The sequence below is a fragment of the Danio rerio genome, chromosome 6, assembly GCF_049306965.1.
Source record: "Danio rerio strain Tuebingen ecotype United States chromosome 6, GRCz12tu, whole genome shotgun sequence".
Lineage (NCBI taxonomy): Eukaryota > Metazoa > Chordata > Actinopteri > Cypriniformes > Danionidae > Danio > Danio rerio.
The window spans coordinates 61,513,928-61,532,113 of NC_133181.1; the positions used below are offsets into that span (position 1 = coordinate 61,513,928).

General features: G+C 37.9%; 1 protein-coding gene across 1 annotated transcript in view; it reads left to right on the forward strand.

The window, feature by feature from the left end:
• Positions 1-13,497, forward strand: part of igsf8 (immunoglobulin superfamily, member 8) — a 32,064-nt gene extending 18,567 nt beyond the window's left edge. Inside the window, exons 4-6 of the mRNA NM_207099.2 lie at positions 5,930-6,340; positions 8,574-8,999; positions 11,481-13,497. Of these exons, the coding sequence (NP_996982.2) occupies positions 5,930-6,340; positions 8,574-8,999; positions 11,481-11,614 (971 nt within the window). The 3' untranslated portion in view covers positions 11,615-13,497. The remainder of the gene's footprint in view (positions 1-5,929; positions 6,341-8,573; positions 9,000-11,480) is intronic.
• Positions 13,498-18,186: the final 4,689 nt, after the last annotated feature.

Below are 18,186 nucleotides of genomic sequence, written 5' to 3' on the forward strand. Positions count from 1 at the left end.
GTAATCAAATTCAATATAATCCTTCTATTGTCTCTTTAGGGTTGAATTTAGTTCACACGAGTTTAGATGTTGGGAGAAAGGTGATACTTGCGGTCTGTTCGTGATGTCCGAATTCCTGTTGTTGAGCATGTGGTTGGTTGGCTGATCCTTTGTTACTCACGAGGCTTAAAGTGAAGGTCGATGTTTGAAGCTGAAGCCGCAAAAGTTTCTGAACAGTCCGAGCGCGGTGCGATTAACCCTTTCCGTCTGGGTTTCCGCCTGCTTTCTTGACGGTTTCAATACTTAGGTTTGTGAGGAAGTTGCAGAGAGTGTGAAGAAGGTTTCAAAACAACATGTTTCCAGAGCAGAGAGGGGTGCGATGAGAGAGGTTGAGTTTAGCCTTTATAGGTCTTAAACCTTTATAGGGCGGGTTCGGATCCACCCTCCATGGAAAGTTGACCAATTAGAAGCTAACTTCCTGGAATACTAATTTTACAGCCCTTTGTTCGAGGCAGAAAAATTTGCATAGGCAAATTTTTATGCAAATCGGGACAAAAATGTTAAAGTCTCTTAAAACGTTAATATGTTGCACTCATATTAAAATAAAATGTCAACGATTGATTTGTACAGCGAGTAAGCTTTTCGAAAAGTCCAAACTTGAACAGTATAAGAGGTTGTTTAGATTAGGTACAGTTAAACATTATATGCAGGGGTATTAAAACCAGAAATATTAATACAAGAGAAGGGGAAACTTTGCAAAACATATGATTAAACAGAAAGAGAGCAGAGTTTATATGAAAACGTCAGTGTTACAGAAGCAGTTTAAAGAGTCCTTTGTAAGCCGTTCCTGTGCTTAGTGCCGCATGGCACATTTCTTTGGGTCGTAAATACCTTGAAATCAGGTTTCGAGTCTTCTCTGGGCAAAGTTGGCTCGGTTGTGGAATAAAATGCTAAATATTTATGTGTCTGGTCGGCCATATTCGTTACATAAGTGAATCTATTGTTCTTTAGCATTTCTGTTTATATGACATTAACCATAGCCCCACAGCTAATGGAAACCGAACCGTGGCTCCAAAACCGTGAACTGAAACGAATCGTGCCTTTAGTGTATCGTTACAGCCCTAATCATTTAGTATCAATTATTTTGGAAATGGGCAAACCAGTGGCGCAGTTGGTAGTGCTGTCGCCTCACAGCAAGAAGGTCGCTGGTTTGAGCCTTGGCTCAGTTGGCGTTTCTGTGTGGAGTTTGCATATTCTCCCTGCGTTCGCGTGAGTTTCTTCCGGGTGCTCCGGTTTCCCACACAGTCCAAAGACATGCAGTACAGGTTAATTGTGTAGGCTAAATTGTTTGTAGTGTGTGAATGTTTGTGTGGATGTTTCCCAGAGATGGGTTGCAGCCGGAAGGGCTTCCGCTGCGTAAAAACTTGCTGGATAAGTTGGCGGTTCATTCCACTGTGGCGACCCCGTATTAATAAAGGGACTAAGCCGACAAGAAAATGAATGAATGAATATTTTGTAAATGTTCTTAAATTAAGAAGTCAACTAAGTGATTGGTCTATGCCGATATCGACCTCCAGAACCCCATTCATGGCGCAGCTACAGTACTGCAAGTGTCATGAATAACCTCTAGACCCTACACTATAGATCTGCCATGCATTGCTTTTATGGTAATGAAACCGTCTTTACGTGGATTGAGCGTCGTTCTCCTGTTTACCGGCTGTGTGAGATTGGGATAAGATGCATCTGGCAGATCTGCAGGCCTTGGCTCCTGCTCAGTTTACAGCGTAAACGTCTTATGACTGTACAAGCTTCTGTGGATGTTGCTTACTCTACGACATTCACACTGATCAAAGATTATCTTGGAGGTTTATTTGTTGTGTTTTGGATGGATGTTGAACTGTCACACATGCATTTGGCACTGCAGTCTTGTAGATGGGACAAAAAGTGCATGCATGTTATGGATCATAGGTAATAATTGACAACAGTTCATTGAATTAATAGAATATAAAGCACACCTGAGGTGGAGATGGGCCACAGTGGGAACCAGAGTTGATGTTGCACTTCAGATGTGCATTATTGTCTAATAATTAAGTGGTCTGGAGTGATTATTCCGGTTATACTCTACTTTGCACAGCTAAATCTGCTGTTGAGAGTTTATTTGTCAGGTTTTTGTCCTCCTCAAACTGCTTTATTAGTTTAATCTAAATGAATGCAAGCTGTTTGGAGATGGTGTGGTGTTTTACATATAGCTGCCCCTTGCACGGCTGGCAGAGCATTAAGTTCTAGAGCAGTGGGTCAGTTAGAAGAGCTTAAAGGCGGGCAGGCATTGCAGGATTTGTTTACTGCAGCAAGTTGACGTGTGAACTGTTTTAAACTATTCCTGAGCACTGTATTTCACGTTTCTAGTGCAAAGATTTTATTCACTCGCACAAATGCTCCCAACTATATTTTGAGGTCGCATAGATTGAATTTCGGGCGCATATGCAACCAAAACGGTCGCAATTTGCCCTGTAAGCCTTGTATTTATATTAATATAAAATTCATTCATTCATTCATTTTCTTGTCGGCTTAGTCCCTTTATTAATCCGGGGTCGCCACAGCGGAATGAACCGCCAACTTATCCAGCAAGTTTTTACGCAGCGGATGCCCTTCCAGCCGCAACCCATCTCTGGAAATCATCCACACACACATACACTACGGACAATTTAGCCTACCCAATTCACCTGTACCACATGTGTTTGGACTGTGGGGGAAACCGGAGCACTGGGAGGAAACCCACGCGACAGCAGGGAGAACATGCAAACTCCACACAGAAATGCCAACTGAGTCGAGGCTCGAACCAGCGACCTTCTTGCTATGAGGCGAACGTGCTACCCACTGCGTCGCCTAATAGAAAGTTATATATTCATATTGAGTGACAACTATTGATAAATGCACTGATTTGGATAACCCTCAATTCAAATGAATGATTTCTTTCTAAATAGAGCTATTCAAGTCATCTGGTGAAAGTGTATTCATATCACAATATACACAGTGCATGCGGAAAGTATTGATAGCGGGAAAGTATTTAGGTCTGGGCTCTGGCTGGGCCACTCAAGGACATTCACTGAGTCATTGTGAGGCCACTGCATTGATATGTTGGCGGTGTGCTTTGGGTCATTGTCCTGCTGGAAGATGAAGCGTCGCCCCAGTCTGAGGTCAAGAAGTAGGTCTTCATTCAGGATGTCTCTGTACATCGCTGCATTCATCTTTCCCTCTATCCTGACTAGTCTTCCAGTTCCTGCTGCTGAACAACATCCCCACAGCATGATGCCAACACCACCATGCTTCACTGTAGGGATGCTGTTCGCCTGGTGATGAGCGCTGCCTGCTTTTCTCCAAACGTAACGCCTGGCGTTCACTCCAAAGAGTTCAGTTTGAGTCTCACCAGAGCAGAGAGTTTAGTTTCTGATGCTCTGAGAGTCCTTCAGATGGTAAACTCCAGGCGGGGAGTGGCCTCCGTCTGGCCGCTCTACCATACAGACGCCTGATTGGTGGATTGCTGCACAGATGGTTGTCTTTCTGTAAGGTTCTCCTCTCGCCACAGAAGAACGCTGGAGCTCAGACAGAGTGACCATCAGGTTATTGATCACCTCCCTGACTAAGGCCCCTCTCCCCCGATCACTTAGCTTAGATGTCCGGCCAGCTCTAGGAAGAGTCCCGGTGGTTTCAAACATCTTCCACTTATGTATAATGGAGGCCGCTGTGCTCATTAGAACTTTCAGAGCAGCAGAAATGTTTCTGTCACCTTCCCCAGCCTTGTGATCGATACAATCCTGTCTCAGAGATCTACAGACAGTTCCTTTGTCTTCATGCTTGGTTTGTAGGGGTGTAACGATACACTCAGCTCACGATACGATGTGTATCACGATATAATGTTCACGATTCGATATGTATCACGATATTTGGAATAAAAATTTACAATTTAACTGAAATGCAAATTTTACCAAGTAAACTATTTTTTATGTATTTCTTTTGTTTCAACTTGTTAAACTGAACCTTCTTTTAGAAAATATATTAAACAGGCCTGTCTCTGGAAAATAAAACAATTTAAAAACTTCTTAAAAAATATTATTGAAATGACAGAGACAAAATTAAGGAACAATATAAGTAAAAGTGCAAAAAAATAAGCTTTCTATTCAATTGAATTTAACAGTAAGAGCTTAAGGCTTTGCTTGGTCACTTTTGTTTTTTCTGTGTGCAAAAAAAAAATCCACATTTCCAGGTAATCAGCAGTTCTATAAGATAATCATGAACTTATGTGTATCTGTCTGAGAGGTTTTTATGGATGGCTGTCTTCATGTTGGGCATGATGAGTGACAGGGTGGCCGTCTTTTCATTACACAGGACAGTCGTGGCTCTTTTCAGCAGTTTAGGCAGGTTTACTATTTCTTCAGCGTCGCTGATGTCGGTGCCGTCAAGTGTATCATGTTGACGTGCATTTTTGTGTACCTCTGTACTCAAAAGGGTTAATGCTCGTCGTATTCATAACTCTAAAATGCGATATGATTGTTTAAATAATGTGTACGTTTTCGGTTTCATTTCCACTGCTAAGTGCTGTTTATACTTCCCACGCGGCTCCTGAAAGATCACTCTGTTCCACAAACTGAATGTTGTTTACTGCTTTATTAGTGACAACCTGCAGGTTCTGTTCACTGAAGCAGACGCGCGCGTATGGCAAGCCGTTTTAGCATTTAAACATTTGTTCTGACTATCCATAAATATATTTAATTCATATTTAATTAAATTCCTTTAGAGATATCTCTAATTATATTTTGACTAGTCGAATTATAATTATGACTAGTCAAAATATAATTAGAGATATCTCTAAATATATTTATGGATAGTCAGATCAAAGGTTTAAATGCTAAAACGGCTTGCCATACGCGCGCGTCTATCATAGTCCGCCCTCTGTAGTAACAGCTCACGTCTTGTGTGATTTTGCGGCCGCCAATACATCATTATATGAAGACAGAATGATATTTTAGGGTGAATTGTACCTTATAAATACAGTATGTGACTCTTTCAACACCATTAGGAGGTATCCATGTCACTGTGCAAAGTATGTAAATCACTGTGAAGACTTTAAAACTTAGGATGTTTGACCCAGTATGCGTGTCAAAAAGCGGACGAGTCTAAAGCAATGACTGTACAACCGAAATGTTGCCAGACGTCTGATTTTGAGAGGATGGGCCATCCTCTATTTCAACTCCACTCATCTTGGTCTGCTAACATTACTGCTGCTGCATTCTGAACTCACGTGTGACAGCAGGTGGAACGTAGCTCACGTGCAAACAGCTCAACTAATAAGAGAAAACGGATGTCATATCGTAATCAAATCGTCATAACGCCACGATGCATATCGAGACATTTTTGCATCACAATAAATCGTACAACGATAAATCGTTACACCCCTATTGGTTTGTGCTTTGTCATGCACTGTCAACCCTGGGCCCTTATATAGACAGGTGTAGCCTTTTCAGATCATGTCCATCAGCTGAATTGAGCACAGGTGAACTCCAATGAAGCTGCTGAAACATCTCAAGATTGATCAGAGGAAACAGAATGAACCTGAGCTCAGTTTAGAGCTTCACGCCAAAGACTGTGAACACTGAACATGTGATTTTAAAGCTTTTTTTATTCTTAAATAAATTTGCAACAATTTCAAAAACTCTTTTTCCACATAGTCATTGTGTGTAGAATGTTGAGGAAATAAAATAATTTAACCCATTGTGGAATAAGGCTGTAACATAAACAAATGTGGGAAAAGTGAAGCGCTGTCAATACCTTCCGGATGCACTGCGACAGAAAAACTAAATATCGCAATGTCAGATGTTTCCGCTATTGTGCATCAGTGCTGTTGGTGTTTTTGTACGTTTGTATGTTGATTAATTTGTGTCTCCTCCTGCAGCGGACTCCCTGACGGTGCGCTCTGTGCCTGAGGGTGTGGTGTCTCTGCAGCCGGGCGCTCCTCTGTCCCTCAGCTGTGTGGTTTCGGGTTTGGGCTCATGGAACCGCTCTGCACTGCTCGTGCAGTGGATGCGGCGAGGCCTGGCGGGTGGTGTGGAGGTGGAGCTAGCGCGGGTCGGGCCTGACGGGGTGGTGCTGTGGGGTGATGATGCCAGCCGGGCGGGCGGAGGCAGCATGGAGCGTGAGGCTGACGGGAAATTCTCTCTGCGTCTGTTCTCCGTTCACCCTGCAGACGCCGGACTCTACCGCTGCGCCGTGAGTGTGTACGCCGGACGGAAAACACCTGGACCGGCCAGCCCCGCTACTGTAACCCAGAGGTCAGATTGGGTCACCGTTAGCCTGAAGACTGAAGGTGAGTGAGGGAGAGGGAGTCGATGAGTAACATTGGCCTTATGTTTATAATGTATATAAATGTTCTAATGATTTAGACTGCTTTATTGTGGGAAACATACACAAATTGTTTACTTCAACAACATAATCGTCATCTGAATTACTTTTTAGTCTTTTGTTTTTTATTTTACTGTTGGACAAGAGTGCTAAAATGATAACCATTTACCTGAAACTAAAGCTTTTTCAGATTTTTTTGAATAATTCGAATTTACGTTTTCAGACGATTTAATTTTGAATCAAATCGGGAAATCGAGATTTTTAAAAAATATATATTTAATACATTATAATGGTACCAATGCGCTTTGGTTCACTCTGTATGAAGCAGGAAGCACACCAGAAGCGCCTCTCGGTGACGCGCCTTGCAGCACCACGATTCAGGACGCAGGTCATATTTCAGCCGCGCCACAGAGCATCATCTGATTAGTTTCATGTTCAATATCATGTGAATGTGCGCATTTGGTGTGTGATAGTTTAAACTGTCATTTGCGCGCCGTGTCGCGGCGCTTCTGGTGTGCGACCTGCTTGATTGGATTTTACTTGTTGCACGTCTGTGTGGATTGTCAAGACATTCCCTCATCAAGTGGATAAACTCGATCTCAACATGTATGAAGGACGAAAAAGCCTGCCATGTGAAAAACCGCGCCAATCTTTTGGTATGAACACGAGTAGAGGTGAGGGACTGTAGCAGTGAAAATGAAAGTAGCCGCACCCATGACGTCATTTAGCGGACCTAGTTGAAAACCAGACAGATCAGGCAGCATAATACAGAGAGTGCAGCAAAGCGCATCAAATGATCGGTATTTAAAAGGTGAAAAAAAATAAAATTCATTAAATATATTATTTTATATTAGACACACATCTGGTGCTTGTATTTACTCTTGCTATAAGTCCACAACTTCACGCATTGGGTTAAATTAGGCTTTACAGTTTCCATGTTCAGTCCTTTTCTTCCACTGTATCTTTTTAAGAAAAGGCAGCAGCTTTACAACCTGCCATTCAATCAGAAGACAAAGTCAAAGCCAATCTTTCCTAGATTTAGCAAAACTTGCAAAAAATCCCTCTGTATTCCTGCAACTGCAATATTTACACAAATATTTCTTATTCAAATCTTCAGCAACGATATTTAACTCGTGAATTTGTTTTACATTTATTTACACCTTGACCGATTTTTGTATGACATGGCCATTAAAAATACAATGTTCCTTAACCAGATAGTTTAAGTTAATTGTAATGAGAATGTTACTTCAGTCATGTTGTTGTAATGTTTTGAAAAGACTAGTAACACAATAAAAAAAAAAATCGAAATCGTGAATTGGTCAAACTTTATAAAAAAACTTGATTTTTTTGTTGCCAAATCGCCCAGCCCTAACTGAAACTATTTCTTGAATTACCGATCAGTTATTGTAATTTAAAATAAGCAAAACAAGCTTTGTTTTATTGGACATTTACAATATATTTATAGAGCTTATTGCTTAATGCATAAATTGCGCAAGAACAGATTAAAACAGTTGTTATGTGAACTTTCTGAAGTAAAAAAAAAGCCTGCAATACTTGCGCCGCCTTTGTGCTCTTCTTATTGGCCCACTGATCTAGAACTGAACGCTAATGATTGGTTAATATCAGTTGTCAATCACTCAGTCAATGCCTTCAGATGACAGGAGCTACAACTGCGAAAATGTGAAGTGCTGAAGATGAGAGAATAAAAACAACACTGACAGATTATGTTTTAGAAACCACCTAAAGTTACTAATAATGGCTCATCTTATCATATGCGTGTGTGCGTGTTTGGATGCATGCATGCATGTGTTTGCTTTTGTACGCATGTGTGCTAGTGTGTGCCCGTGTTTGTGTTTGCCTGCAAGCTTTTGCGTGCATGCATGTGTGTTTGTTTGTGCATGCATGTTTGTTTGTGTGTCCATATTTTGTATGCATGCATGTTTTCGTGCGCATGCGTACGTGCATGTTTTTGTGCATGTATGTTTGGTTTTGTATGCATGTATGTTCGCGTGTGTCTGTGTTTTTGTATGCATGCATATTTTTGTGCATGCATGTTTGCGTGCGAGCATTTGCATCTGAGTGTTTGCGCGTGCGTGTGTGTGTGTGTGTTTGCACGCATGCATGTTTGTGTGCATGTGTGTTTGCTTTATATATATATATATATTTTATATATATGTGTGTGTGTGTGTGTTCTTTAGAGGTTCGCGTGTCTGCTGTTATTGATCTCCCGCGCCGGCCGCTCCTGAAGCGCGGCAGCACCGTCTCCATCTTCTGCAACGTCTCCGTCTGGTCCCGCACTCCCGCACAGGTGGCGCTGGAGTGGCGTCACACACCTGAGGATCCGCTCCAGAAGGACAGATCAGTTTCTGTGGACAGTAAAGGACGAGTTCTCGCGGTGCTGACCCGCGATGGCCTGACGCGCATCTACAGTAACGGCAGCGATCTGAGTGTGGAGCGAGTGTCAGAGATCTGCTACCGGCTGCGGGTTTTCTCTGCCGATCAGCCGGATCAGGGACTCTATCAGTGTGAGGCGCAGGTTTGGGCTCAGGATCCTCGTGGCGGATGGTACGACACCGGAGTGAGAGCCGAGTCGACCACCGCACGCCTGTATCTATACGCACGAGGTCAGTTTACTCACATTTTATTTGCTCACCTTTAAGTATTCCAAACCTTTCCTCTGTTTACACAAAAGAAGATATTTTGAAGAATGTTGAAAACCTGTAACCATTGACTTGCATAGTAGTTAAAATAATTAGTATGGAAGTCAATGGTTACACCTTATACTTGTTTCAAACCACTTGTTAATCACAAAGGAAGATATTTTGAAGAATGTTGAAAACCTGTAACCATTGACTTACATAGTAGGAAAAAGAAATAGTGTGAAAGTCAATGGTTACACTTTATAATTGTTTCAGACCACTTGTTAAGCCTGCTTTATACTTCTGCGTCAAGTGACCGGCTGAGTCCCACCCAGACTCGTCAGCGCTACCAAGCCGACTAGTCACAGAGCTTGCGCTACGTGTCGTTGCGACGTGTACATTTTTTGAGAGGTCACTAATGTGCACGCCGACAGCCACGGCGTAGGGCTATGCGTCAACGCGAAGGCTGCGGCGTAGCATGCGCTTGTGTTTGACGCAGAAGTATAAATCAGCCTTTAATAACAAAGGAAGATATTTTGAAGAATGTTGAAAACCTGTAACCATTGACTTCCATAGTAGGAAAAAGACACAGTAAGGAAGTCAATAGTTACACTTTATACTTGTTTCAAACCTCTTGTTAATCACAAAGGAAGACATTTTGAAGAATGTCAAAAACTTGTAACCATTGACTTGCATAGAATGAAAAAGACGTAGTATGGAAGTCAATGGTTACACTTTGTACTTGTTTCAAACCATTGAGTTACTTTTTTCTGTTAATTACAAAGGAAACTACTTTGAAGAATGTTGACAATTTGTAACCATTGAGTTGCATAGTAGGAAAAGCAAATATTATCAAAGTCAAGGGTTACCGGTTTACAGCTTTCTTTATAATTTATCTTCCTTTGTGATTAACAGAAACAAATAAACTTCTAAAGGTTTAAAACGACTGTAAAATGAGTAAATGAGGACAGAATAATATAGATGTTTTGGTGAAGCCCTTCTAAAATATAAGAAGGGCATCTATACATAACCTTCTTTTAAGTTATGCAGCATACAGAATTACAGTTGAAAGCAGAAGTGTACATACACTGTATAAAAGGCACATGAGCATTTAAATAAAGTCAGATGTTAATGTGACTAAACCTGTTCTCTTTTAGGTAAGTTAGGATTATTAATGTGTTTCTGTTGTGCTTAATAGCAGAATAATGAGAGAGATATGTATTGAGAAATTGTTATAACTCTTCTTGGAAGTCAAGTTTACACACAATAAGATTATTCTGCCTCTGGAAAAGCTCAGATGATGATGTCAAGCTTTTGGAGGTTTCTGATTGGCTAATTGACAACATTTGAGTTAATGTGAGGCACAACTGTAGAATAGTGTTGAAGGAAAAGCTCAAACACACTGCTTCCTTGTGTGACAACATGAGAAAATCAACAAGCCAGAATCAACAACAAAGCCAGATTACCATTAGCTGAATTACACTGGGGAAAGACTCATGTTTGGAGACATGTGCTGTGCTCTGATGGAGCTGAGATTGAACTGTTTGGCCATAATGAGCAGTGTTACATTTGGAGGACAAAGGGGAAAGCGCACAAGCCTAGCAACACCATCCCAACTGTGAAGTATGGGGGCGGCAGCATCATGTTGTGGGGCTGTTTTGCTGCAGGAGGGACTGGTCCACTTCACAGCATAGATGGCATCATGAAGACAGAACATTATGGAGAAATACTGAAGCAACATCTCAAGACATCAGCCAGGACATTACAACTTGGCCACAAATGGATCCTCCAAACACACCATGACCCTAAACACACTGCCAAATGAGTTCAAATGTGCTTTAAGGACAACAGAGTGAATGTTTTGGAGTGGCCATCACAAAGCCCTGAACTCAATCCTATAGAAACTTTGTGGGCAGAGTTGAAAAAGCTTGTGCGAGCAAGACAAGCCAACAAATCTGACTCAGTTACACCAATCCTGTCAGGAGGAATGGGCCAAAATTCCTGCAAACTATTGTGAGAAGCTTGTGGAAGGAGACCCAAAACATTTGACCAAAGTTATACAGTTTAAAAGCAAAGCTAAAAAATACCAAGAAAATGTGTGTAAACTATTGACTGTCAAGAAATTAATAACAAATTCTCTCATTATTCTGGCATTTAGCAAATGTAAATCATTGAGGTAATCCTAACAGACCTAAAATAGTAAACGTTTAGTCTGATTTACCATCAGAGAGTTTTGTAGAAATGGATATGTTCCTTTTTTATAGTGTATGTAAACACCTGGTCTTAACTGTATATGTGAACTTGTAATTATTAATAAAACGCATTCTTAAAGGACAAGAACTCACTTTAGCATTGTTTTTGATAAACATGTTCTCTTGGCATGTTTCTTAAATCTCTGCAAACATATTACAGATAGACAGACAGATAGAAGACTGGTTTGACTGACAACACTTCTGTTTTCTGCAGTCACGGATCTGCTGCTCATCCCGCTGGTGGTCGGCGTTTCGTCTGCACTATTTGTGGGAGTTTTAATAATCGCGACGGTGACCTGCTGCTTCATGAAGAGACTGGCTAGACAGCGCTCACGTGTGCGGAAATAACACACACACACACACACCAGACTCTAAAAATTCAGTGACTTGAACAGATGAAGAAATCGGGTGTAACACAGGTATTTGTGCATTATAGATATGAATGATGGTTATGCCGTACGTGGACGGCAGCAGATGCATCAACACAGACACATGTAGGTTCACTCAAGCTGTGATTATAGTGATTTGCACTGTTTCTGCTCTCTAATGTTAATGAAATGGGATAAAAACCACTCTCACAGGGTTTAATACAGATAAATCCTCAGACTTCCAGCACTGACATCACTGTCTGTCATTTATATCAGTTCCCAGTGGTGTAAATGTGCATGTAATTCAGTGTGAGATGAACAAAATGCTCGTTGCTATGAAATATTTTTATGGCACTTTCTGCCATTTGGATTTTCACGTTTCCCACTCTTTTGTGCTCTGACTGAAAAACTGCCTGTGTTTTATTTGTCACAGTGACGTGTTTTTGTAGTTACTTCTTGAGTCTTACATTGTGAAAGATAAATTTCACAAAGAAATGGCCTCATCGTGTTTTATCCCCAAATCTCAAGACACAAAATATGCATTTCATTTTATTTTTGGTTTATTCTATTTTAGTTTATTTTTATTATTTTTTTAAATAGAAAATGTGGATAATATTTTATTTTAAGGAAAATAATAATGATGTTGCTATTATTATTATTATTATTATTTAATACTAGAAAAATATAGTGATGATATCATTAATAATTATAATAATTATCATTATTATTTAATAAAAGAAAAATATGATAATGATGATGAAAATAATAACAATATTAATAATTATTTATGTTACCATTTGTTATTTTGGATAAGTTGCTTGATATTTTTAAGGAAGCTGTCCTTAATAATAGTTGTTGTTGTTGTTAGTATTATTATTATTATTTAATATAAAAATTATGACAAATATTATTAATAATAATAATTGTTATTATTATTATTTATATATTATTGTTATTTTGGATACTTTGCTTGATTTTTTTTAAGGAGGCTATTCTAAATAATAATTGTTGTTGTTGGTATTATTATTATTATTTAATATAAAAAATATGATAATAATGACGAAAATATTAATAATAATAATAATTATTATAATAATAATTGTTGTTATTATTATTGATATAATATTATTGTTATTTTGAATACTTTGCTTGATATTTTTAAACAAACTGTCCTAAATAATAGTTATTATTATTATCATTATTTAATTTTAGAAAAATATGATGATGATGATGATAATAATGATTATTATTATTATTATTATTATTATTATTATTACTATTATTTAATATAAAAATAGGATGAAAACAATAATATTAATAATATAATATCAATAATAATAATATTTTGGTCCATTATTAGCTTATTATTTTTGTTATAAAACAGATATAAGATTTTCTATTTAATTTCTAATGCATCCTACCAATAGATTTATTCCTAAATCTAACACAAACACACACACACACACACACACACACTTTGTATGTTTGCATAATATTTTCACTCGGATCAAGCAAATCTACAGCCCAGATGCCAATTTTCTATTTTTCACGTGTGAAATTTGTCCAGTCTGGATATTTGTGAATTTTTTTAATATACTTTATGGTACATTTCAAATGATTGTCATGAATTCAGTGCAGCAGATTCAGCGTTTACAGCAAATGTAATGCTAAAAGTCCTACATTATTTTTGTAATTAAAAGGTACAACAGTTAAAAACATGTCTAGTTTTTTAGCATTAGAGTAATTAGTCATTTTAAAATATTTGTAATATTATTTTAGAGTGAAATAGGCCCCGGACTGTATTATTTTTGTCTTTTTTTTTGTTTGTGAAATTCATTTGAACACAATAAATATAAGAGCAAAGTGACGTGTTCAGACATCATCTAAATAAGCTATGAGGAGTCTGCATTTCATCATCTTACCTGCACACTCTCTAGCAAATCAAACAACAAATTTATTACACTTATTATTGAATTCATTAAAACAAAACCACTTTACCTTATGAAGACACAGAAGAGTCTGTTTTACATATAAATCTAAATCTGCTGGATCACACAAACAGCAATCCCATGCCGATTACTCTTCACTCACAGGACCAAATCTGTCTGTTGTCTGAATGTTTTATTGTTATCTCAGTGTTTTGTGTTTCGGGTCATTCTAGAAAACCGGTGCCTTTTGTTTATGTTGTTTATGCATTAATATTTGCATAATTTAATAATTAATAAATTTAAAAAAAAAAATGTAAATTGTGCTGAATATAAAATGCTCTGCTATTCCCTGCCAAGGATCAACAATCGTCTCCATTTTAAATGAATATGTTATAGTTTGATGGTGTGAGGTTTCTCACGTGAACTTTTTGTTTAGTAAGTTGTTTTTAATAATGAAGAAAACTAAAATATCACTCACTCGCATGGTTATTATAAATTATAGCAATGACCTAAACACTTTTTTACATAAAATGTTAATTAGTTCAGCTAGTTAGCAAGGAAAATGTGTTTAATTGTCATTTATTTTATCTTCAAAATAACTGAAATAGGTCATGAAATAGTAGTATTTTTTTACTTTTTATAAAATTAAAAATAATGATAAAATGAGGAACAACATAACCAAATTATTTTCATTGTTGTCTTTAAAATGTTATGACTTTAATAAATGTTAAATTTATATTGAATAATATAAATATATTGAGTCTTTTCTCAACGTGGACCTGTTTAAAAACAAAGAAACATTTATTTAATTGCCCAATAAGCATTTTGTATTTTCTGCCAGTTAAATAACTGAATAACAACAGCAAATAAAAAATAAAGTGATGAAAAGTAAACTAAAGGAAATAAAATGTATAGGATTCTGACATTTAAAAGAAGTAATAAAAGACTATAAAAAAACTAAAATTAAGACTAAAACTAAGACAAAAACTAAAGACTAAAATATCAATGAAAATTATTTTGAAAAAAGGCAGTAGTCTAAATGAGACCCAAGGATGCAGACATGTATAAAAACATTAACCTAATTGCCAAAAACAATTTGTATTTTCTGCCTGTTTTAAATAACTGTAAATAAATAAACAAAGTGACTAAACGTCAAATGTAAAAAATAAAATGTAAAGAATTTGGACATTTAAAAAAGGAATAAAATGAGGGAAAAAGCCTCAACATAAATAATAATAAAAGGACAGTCATTTCTAAATGAGACCAAAGGATGTGGAAATGTAAATAAACCTAAACAAATAAAAAACATACATTTAATTGACCTAGTTGCCAAATAACATCTGTAGTTTCCGCCAGTTTTAAATAACTGCAAAAATAAATTTAAGAATTAAATATATAATAAATAATAGTAAAAAAAAAAAGTACAGTTGTTTTTAAATGAAACCAATAAATCAAACAAAAAGCACTCATTTAATTTACCTAATTGCCTAATATTTAATAACTGAATAATAAATGCAAATAAATAAAGTGACTACATTTTCTTTTCTTTTTTAGTTTTACTTTATTTATTTATTTCCAGTAATTATTTAGTTATTTGAAACTAGCAGAAAATACAAATGTTTAAGTAAGTTAATTTATTTTTTATTTTAAAATGTCCACATCCTTTGGTCTAATTTACGAATTTTTGGACTTTTTATTAATATTTGGTACTGCTTTATTACAATGGTCCATTTGAGTATTAGTAGACTGTCTGCTTAATATCTGCTGATGCTGCTCCTTCAACACATTTAACTGACTATAGGAAACTTTGCAAGTACATGTCAACTCACACTAACCCCAACCCCAACCTAACAGTCTACTTATAATCTAATGAGCATTAGTTGGCATGTAGATGCAATGTAACTTACACTCAACAAACGGACCATCAATATAATGTGACACCTAATATTTTAGTATTTAATATTTTGTTTAATATTTTTATTGCCTTATTTTGTAAATCCTTTACGTTATTATTTTACTTTTAAAGAATTTGGACATTTTAAAAAGCTTCAGATTTTTAAAAGTCTCGACTAAAATAGCAATAAATATTTACAAAAAAGTACAGTCGAGACCTCAAAACCCTTCTTATATAACCCTTAATGTTTTTAAAATAAATATTCGTTTAGCTTTAGATGGTGCAGTCTGCCATTGTCTTCTCTAAGTGTCATTTATTTTAAATCCACCTGTTTGACAGAATGACCCGTGTGTGTTTCATTTTCATTTGCACAGTTTATACTGCGGTCTTCGTTGTGTAAAGCAGCAGATCTGTGTGTGTTCTTCAGCATCACTGAGCTCAGTTCTGTGTTTCATGGAGATTCCTGCATTTCCTCTGGGATTGAACTCTTATGAAAGCCACATTAATGTCATCAAAAGGAGGATTCTGTGCTTATTTACAGTGTTCAGACGCTGGAGTCTGATTTATCCTCTTATGCCATGTGACCGACCGCTGAATGACGGTCAGTGAGAGAATATTCTGTGGATATTATTATTATTATTACTAATAATCCTCTTGTTTTTGCTTGTTGACTTGACTTTCAGATGCTAGCTCTTTTCTTTCTCACGTGTCCGTCAGTTGTGCATGTTGTTCATGAATGCATTCAGGACTCACTGTGGGTTGTTTGGAATCAGACACATGCTCTTTCTGTGCGCATTATGCAGTGATGCTGTTTTCTCTTGCACTGTGGTTTTGTTTTGGTCAGTGGTTTCATTGTCTGCTTCAGTTTTTGTGTTGATGGTGCTTGAAGATCCTGAATAAAACATGCCGTGATCCCAGACAACATCCCAGGTTTATTGGAGTGATGCTTTAAAGCTACTGTCGAATATCAACATCAGCTCGAGCGCTGTGGGACGTGATGTTGCTGTGTCCAAATTCGCCTACTCACCGTTGAAGTCAGATTTATTAGCCGTTTTGCCCCAGTTTTCGTTTAAAGGATAGAAGATTTTCTTTAACACATTTCTAATCCTAATAGTTTTAAAGGGCCACAAAACCCTGTTTTTTTATTTTTTCATTTTATTCATGCTTCATTCAATGATCTGAAAAATGAACATCGCTGAGGAACAAGCGCATTGTGGAAAACTTCCTCTATTTTAATTATTTTCGGAAATAAGCTGCTTCTGTTTCTCCGCCGTCTTCATCTTTTTCTGCATTTTGCTTCCGCTTTTCTGCTGTCATTTTGAAATTTGAGCAACTTTTATTGTTCTTCTGTGATGAATTGAGTTCTTCATTTCAATGTTGCTTCTGCTAAATAAAGCTATAAAGCTTCTGCTAAATAGCTTCATGTCAAAATATTCTAAGTCTCGAAGTCAAACCTTTCAAAAAATGACAGAGTCTGAGATCTCCGAAGTCTTTAGGCAAAGCAGTTTATTGTTCAGGGCTCAACAATAAGCACCGCCCAATGGCCCGGGGCCAGCGTGAGAGATGTTCGGGACAGTAGAGAGAATCGTTACTGGCCCGATCAGGCCAGTGCTGCCTTGTCACTAAATTTTAATTTGCCTGCGACTATTTGTCAATTGCTTGCAACTACAGTCTTAGAATCGAGAAACAATTTGTGCTTTTAAAGGGCCATGAAACCCACTCGTTTCAGCAGGGTGTTTTCACACCTCTACTTTGGAAAAAGTCAGAAAAGTGGGCGTGTCCAGCTCTGTTTAGGGGGGAGTGTCAGAGGAAGAATAGTGGGATGGTGTGGGAGTGTTGCAAGCGTGCAGTGTTGCTTTCATAATTTGCTGAAGTGAAGTTTTGTTTTCATTTTCTCTCTGTGAGAGCGCAGCTGGAGTCACGTGTGGATTAACAGTGTACGCGACGCTCGACAATAGCTTGCTTGTCTTAGGAACATTGTTTACCCGTGAGCTTTTCTCATCTGCAAACGCTGAGATCCGGATTCGCTGCTCGTCTCCTCTTAATAAAGACGCGGCTCTAGTTGCTGGTGATTGTCCTGTCTCTACAGATTTGGTAAGTGAGCGATCAGTGCTCTTTGTTTATTCAGTTTGTTCGTATCGAACTAAGTTAACTATTGCACCGAGTGTAAACATGTTAGCACCACAACCAAACTTTACCCTCGTGTAGGATTTTCACCACATTTTGTGACCGGAATAACACACGCGGCTTTCTGACACTACCTGCCGAGTGCATCCAAGTTACAGAGAAATGCAGAGTTTATTTTTTTCTCTCATTCGCCGTGCGGTATCAAACATTGCATGAAAAATACACTCTTATAGCAGTTCCTCGAATCAAATATCTCGTTTGTCACAAGGGGCATGACTGAATTCCCTGAATGAAAGAGCCAAACTGCAGTTAAAGTCCAACATTTAATAATTTGGCAAATAATTCGACTACAGATGTCCATGTAAACACAGTCACTTTCTCCCCTGTGTGTGTGTGTGTGTGTGTGTGTGTGTGTGTGTGTTTTGACTCTGAAGCGCGTGCCCAAATAGACGCTCCCACATCATCCCTCTTTTGCTCCTCCGACACTCCCCCCTAAACAGAGCTGGACACGCCCACTTTTCTGGCTTTTTCCAAAGTAGAGGTGTGAAAACACCCTGCTGAAACAAGGGGGTTTCATGGCCCTTTAAATCTCTCAGGTGCCCG